Genomic DNA, 6,187 nt, shown 5'->3' with positions numbered 1-6,187 from the left:
TGGGTTGAGAGAAGTCTCATGTTGATTATCACATTGATGTGTAGCTCGATCCCTATCAGGGATGTCCGTGTTGGATATCGGTGACCCTCCGTGTTGGGAGGCATTCAGATGATTGTTGACCTCAACAGGGGCGACGAGCTTATGTGTTTGAGCATGCCTAGCCTCGTGAAGCATCTCGAAAAGTTTTTCATATTGTTCCTGGAGGACTTCATTCTTCATCGCTATCTTGTTATTTTGAATCTCTAGCTCATCGACTTTAGCTTGAAGAGTAACTCTATTTCCTTCCTGCTTTCGTTGCTTCATACTAGGTCCAAGGGGGGTGTCATTCTGTGTGCTATGGCTTCTTTCGCTCGCCATGTCGGAGAGAGATGCTTGGCCAAAAGAGAGTGTACAAGCGGTGGAAACCAGCTTGACAAAGCTGAATAGAGTGGGAATAAGTGTCGTTCCCATAGACGGCGCCAAATGTTGATGCACAAAATCAGCGAGGACTTTGGTACAACAGAAAGTGTCAGATTTGTGACCTTCGCTTGGTTGCTTCGGTCACTAGTGAAGATAAGTACGTAAATGAATAGGGACAGGGAAGCAAACACAAGATGTACGTGGTTCACCCAGATTGGCTACGTCCACGGAGTAGAGGAGTTCTCATTAATTGTGAAGGGTTTACACAAATACATAGGTTCAAGCTCTCATTTTGTGAGTTCTAGTGAATAGTTTAGTACAAAATGACATTAGAGATTATTGTGGGAGAATGATCTCTATTTATAGAAGAGAGTTTCTAGTTTTGTTTTGACATTGACACTTGTCGTGTTGTGATTGGCTTCTGATATTGACACGTGTCGCGCTGTGATTGGCTTCTGATGTCGACACGTGTCGCATTGTGATTGGCCTCCTAGTGGAAGGGAAGCTCTTCTGGGTCCTTGACGGTATAACGTTGACCGGTGCTCAGTAGTTTCGGGATTGGTCAAGTATGGTACAAACAAAACACTTCAAGTGTTTTTTCATGATCCACTTGAATTTTTATTAAGGATTGGTTTCAAAAACATTTTCACTAAAAACGATTTCAGTCATTTTAAATGCATTTCGAAAAAAGATTTATACGAAGGTACCAAACTTTCAAACCTAACTTAATGGAAAAGCTCCACCCCAAATAACAATTTATAGATTAGGGGCATTGGTACCTAACTACTTTTCAAACAAAATTTTACACTACCTAACTTAATGGAGAAGCCCCTGCTGCACATAGAAGTCTATAAAATATAATTAAGGGCATTTATTTTCGATAACATAAATTAAGGTCATCCGTAATATAAAGCATATTTATAAATTAAGGTCCCAAACTCTCATTCCTAATTATATCTTCCTCTTAACTTAATGGAGAAGCCGCTGCTCCACACAGCCGGTGACGGTGACGTTGAGTTGAGCAATAAGCCACTTCTTTATGAAGGCACCAATGAAGACTATGCACCGGTGAGGAGCTTTGATTCTTTACGGCGTATGTTTTGGATAGAGACAGTGAAGCTGTGGCAAATAGCCGGTTCTACTGTGATCACTATGGTGTGTACGTATGGAAATACCGCAGTTGTTGTGCTCTTTGCTGGTCATCTCGGAACTATTGAGCTCTCTGCCATCTCCATTTCGCTGACCGTCATCTCCATATTCTCTTTTGGAGTCATGGTACCTAACATTCCTTTCCTTCCTTAACATTCTTTTCCTTTCTTCACATTCTTTTCCTTAACTCCTCTCATTTGATTTGTTTAGCTATACTATTTGCCACTGTATAAGGCAGTAGCATTGCTCTCTCTGCTTAATTTAATTTATTTTTTCAAGAATATTTGTTTGACTAAGATCAAGTGACAACAAGCATCGGTGGTGGGGAAGGATAAGCATCTTGACAAAGGGTTTTGGTGACTTTTCGGGTCAACTAAATGTTCAGGGGTTAGGCATTTTTAGTGAGCACAAGGGTCAAATTATAAGCACATTATACATTATTAATACAATTTTTATGAAATATAATCTAACTTAATGAAAAAAACATGTGAAGTCCATAGTGGTCAGGTGACCTCTGTGAGCCTATGATGACACCGTCTATAGTCACTTTTCATATTATCAATTAATTTTATCATAGTGGAACTTCAACTTCATTCGTATCTAACATATTATATTGTCAAATTGTCCATCAAAATTATTGTACTAATCAGGTAGGTTTTGTTGAAACATATTGTACATATTGCTTGGAATAGAGAGCGCTCTAGAGGCCATATGTTGTCAAATATTCTGATACATTTAAAATGTTATACTAGGATATGATATATATGTTATGTTGTGAGACAATCAATGTTCTGATTACGATGAATTGTAGCTTGGGATGGGGAGTGCTCTGGAGACCCTGTGTGGACAAGCATTTGGTGCTGGACAAGTTCATATGCTTGGGATCTACATGCAGCGCTCATGTATAATCCTATTTGTAACCAACATCTTCCTCTTGCCGACCTACATCTTTGCCACGCCGATTCTAAAGTGGTTGGGCCAAGAAGACGACATAGCTAATCTAGCCGGCAAATTCTCACTCCAAATAATCCCCCATCTGTTCTCACTTGCTGTAATTTTCCCAACTCAAAAGTTCCTCCAGTCTCAGAGGAAGGTGAAGGTGCTGGCATGGATTGCTGTTTTGGCTTTGATCGTAGAGATAGGAATGCTGGGGCTCTTCATCTATGTGTTCGATTGGGGCACAACGGGGGCAGCTGTGGCATTTAACGTCACGAGATGGGGGATGGCAATTACTCAAGTTGTGTATATTATGGGTTGGTGTAAGGAAGGTTGGACTGGATTTTCATGGCTGGCATTCAAGGAGATTTGGGCATTTGTAAGACTTTCCCTTGCCTCTGCCGTGATGCTCTGCCTGGAAATTTGGTACATGATGAGTATTATCATTCTCACAGGACATCTTTCTAATGCAGTTATAGCCGTTGGCTCTCTTTCCATCTGGTAATTTGGATCTTAAAACTCAACCTTTTTATGGAGAAGAATTTTTGTAGACCAAGTACATTACTGTGACTATATTCCAGTTTAATAACGGGTTGTCATGTTGGAGAAATAAAAATATGACAATTTCATTGCGCTATTAGTTTAGAGAATACTGACATAGTGACGTATTTACTGATTAGGTTTTCCGCCTTTTTATGGTACACAATAATTTAGCTTGTGATTATTTCTAGGGATAATTTGATATAGATTCAATTTTGTGAGTCATTACTAGAATTAGTCCACTGCATTGAAATAGGTCCAATAATTGATATTCCACGTAAGCTTATCTATAATTTATACAATATTTATCCCTTAGACTTATAGATTGTAGTAAATATTCAAAATTTCTTAATTATATGATTATTTGTGGTTTAACTAATCCCTTAATTGTAGGATTAGTTATAGCAATAAAATCTCAACCCCCAATCCGTTTCATCCCTCCTTTTTTTTTTTCCTTCTTCTAAACAATTTCCTTTGTTAGATCATGGAATCAATCCTCCTCTTTCTTCTCTCATCTTTCATGGGTGATATTTTGTGTTCCTCTCTCCAAATTCCTTCATGACAATTTCAATTTTTACATAGCTTTCACAATTTTTTTACATATTCGTTAGGCAATTCATTATCAATTGCAAGCAATAATACAGTATCCTGCATTTATATTTGCTCTATTATATTTTTGTGCGTATCATAAAGGTAAACTGAAGCTTAGTATTTGTTCTTTTTTTTGTTTGTTTAGTATTTGTTCCTTTAATGGAGGTATATTATATCATATTTCTATTCTAATGTTCTGCCATGGAGGTTCAACATTTTTCTTCCTATACAATAGGTAGTTTATTTTTATTTTGTTGGTAGATTATATCTGTTTTGTAGGTATAAAGCATTTTTCTTCCTATACAATAGGTAGTTTATTTTTGTTTTGCAAGTAGATTACATATGTTTTGTTGGTATAAAGTATTTTTCTTCCTATACAATAGGTAGTTACTAAATTATATCGGTTTTGTAGGTAAACATCATTAGGTGGTTACTAGATAATATTTTAGTTTGAGTATTTAAATATTTAAAATTAAAAACTGAATAAATGATACAAAAATTAAAGAAATTAAATATTTTTATCTAAAAGGGCAAAATTGGTATAAAGATATGTAATTGGATAACTGGACTTAGTTCAAAAACTACCTATGTTTTTGGACCTAGATCAAAAAGCCCCTTATTTCTAACAGTATTCTCTCCTTTGTTTTTTTCTTTTCCTCTTTTGGATTTCCTTAGCATGAACATCAATGGATGGGAAGGAATCTTGTTCGTTGGAATAAACGCCGCAATAAGGTGAAACATTGGACTAATAATTCTCTGAATATTACCACGCGCTTCTTTGAAACATTTTTTGGTGATCCTTCTTTGAAATTATTTTTGGTGATAATAATAATTTGTTTTTTTTATTTTGCAGTGTTCGTGTCTCTAATGAGCTTGGGTTAGGGCATCCTAGAGCAGCCAAATACTCTGTTTACGTGACAATATTTCAATCTCTTATACTTGGGATTTTTTTCATGGTTCTTATTTTAATAACTAGAGACTATTTCGCCATACTTTATACAAGTGACAAGGAGCTGCAACAAGCGGTCGCTAAACTAGCATACCTTCTTGGTATAACTATGTTGCTTAACAGTGTCCAACCAGTAATATCAGGTACTAATTTGAAAAGTCACTATGTTTATGCATATTCAAAAGCGTTGTGTGCATATTATGATGCCATGCTTTCTTTTTTGTGAAGGTGTTGCAATTGGAGGTGGATGGCAGTCAATGGTAGCTTATATAAACTTGGGTTGTTACTACATTTTTGGACTTCCTCTTGGATACCTTCTTTGCCATGTTGCAAATTTGGGAGTCATGGTAAATTTATATACATTTTTTCTTTCAATGATGCCCAAGTTAATTTGGCAACTCTCACCATGACTGTAAATAGTATAATTTCCAAGTATTTGATGAGTTATTTGACTGATATTGTAGGGCCTTTGGGGAGGCATGATATGTGGAACCGCTCTCCAAACCATACTTCTGCTAATTATACTTTACAAAACCAACTGGAACACAGAGGTAATTAGTCAATAGCTCATTGCGAATCTCTCCAACTTTCGTTTCCGCATTTCATTGTTTATTCATATTGAAATCAAATTGCAGGTGGAGCAAGCAACAAATCGCGTCCGGAAGTGGGGTGGGCAAAACATGAAAACTGAGAATGTAGCTGAAATTATATAAATAAAAATTTCAGTTTAGTTGGAGTATGTAAATGTCCACTTTTTCCCGCATGTAAATAATGGATTAGGCGAAATTAACTCATCATTATTCATTTAAAGGGTGCCGAAACACCCACAAACTTTAATTGCAACGGTGAAAGAGAGCATCACATCCCCTCATTCAAAGCATCGCCTCATTCAATGTTGTAACTCTTAGATCAATTACTTTTTGTATGACCATAATTTTCCGGACCCAAGACATGCAGCACTTTAGGTGGCAAGAAAGACCATAATGGTCATAGCACATAATGTTTAGGCAAACAAGTTGAGAGGCCTGATGTGGATCGAAACAGGTTACATTTATAGGCATCTTAGTCAGGTCAGACTAGCCTTGGTCATATCGGACTAGCATTAGTCAAACGAAGTCAGAATATCAAGCGAAGCCAAACAGCTTGGGCTTAAGCTCATTAAAGATATTACTTGTCTTTCAAGTAAAGAAACCCAAATTAAAGTCATAGGATATCTTAGGGGATTAGGCAACATAATCAAGATTCTAGTAAGATTGGGTATGTCCCAATTTGATGAAGATTACTCTCCTAAAAAGACTCAAGATCCCTATAGATACACAAGCCTGGGTATTTATCGGGGGACGATCACTTTATTCTCTACAAGACTACCATAGATATCCACCTACATTCACATATTTCCCTCTACAAACCCACAATACACTTGTTCTCTTTATCCCTAACATAGGTCCTCATGTTGCTGTCTAGGCATAGACACGTTCATGAACCCAGTCATAGGTCATTCGTCCGGAATGATTCACGCAATTCTTTCATAGAACTACGCCCATTGTTTGATTCTCCTTCTCGAAGATATGAAGGGCAGTCCTTTCCGGATTCAACCACATCCCCGATCAACCCCAATCAACC

At 37.1% G+C, this 6,187-nt stretch overlaps 1 protein-coding gene across 1 annotated transcript; it reads left to right on the top strand.

Annotated features, from left to right (window-relative positions):
- The first annotated feature begins 1,281 nt into the window (after window positions 1-1,281).
- LOC126607339 (protein DETOXIFICATION 35-like) lies at window positions 1,282-5,441 on the top strand. The gene is made up of 7 exons (XM_050275244.1): window positions 1,282-1,674; window positions 2,360-2,985; window positions 4,291-4,347; window positions 4,469-4,707; window positions 4,793-4,911; window positions 5,029-5,115; window positions 5,200-5,441. The coding sequence occupies exons 1-7, from the start codon at window positions 1,372-1,374 to the stop codon at window positions 5,275-5,277; spliced, it is 1,509 nt and encodes a 502-aa protein (XP_050131201.1). The 5' UTR covers window positions 1,282-1,371; the 3' UTR covers window positions 5,278-5,441.
- The last annotated feature ends 746 nt before the right edge of the window (window positions 5,442-6,187 follow it).

This window comes from Malus sylvestris, chromosome 1 (genome assembly GCF_916048215.2).
Source record: "Malus sylvestris chromosome 1, drMalSylv7.2, whole genome shotgun sequence".
NCBI classification, from domain to species: Eukaryota; Viridiplantae; Streptophyta; class Magnoliopsida; order Rosales; family Rosaceae; genus Malus; species Malus sylvestris.
Note: the sequence above shows the minus strand (reverse complement) of the source record. Positions and strands in the feature narration are given on the sequence as shown.

Coding starts and splice junctions, on each gene's coding strand:
- LOC126607339 (XM_050275244.1), top strand. CDS start 1,372: ATGGAGAAGCCGCTGCTCCACACAGCCGGTGACGGTGACGTTGAGTTG. Junction 2,986..4,290: donor GTTGGCTCTCTTTCCATCTG/GTAATTTGGATC, acceptor GGATTTCCTTAG/CATGAACATCAATGGATGGG. Junction 4,912..5,028: donor TTGCAAATTTGGGAGTCATG/GTAAATTTATAT, acceptor CTGATATTGTAG/GGCCTTTGGGGAGGCATGAT.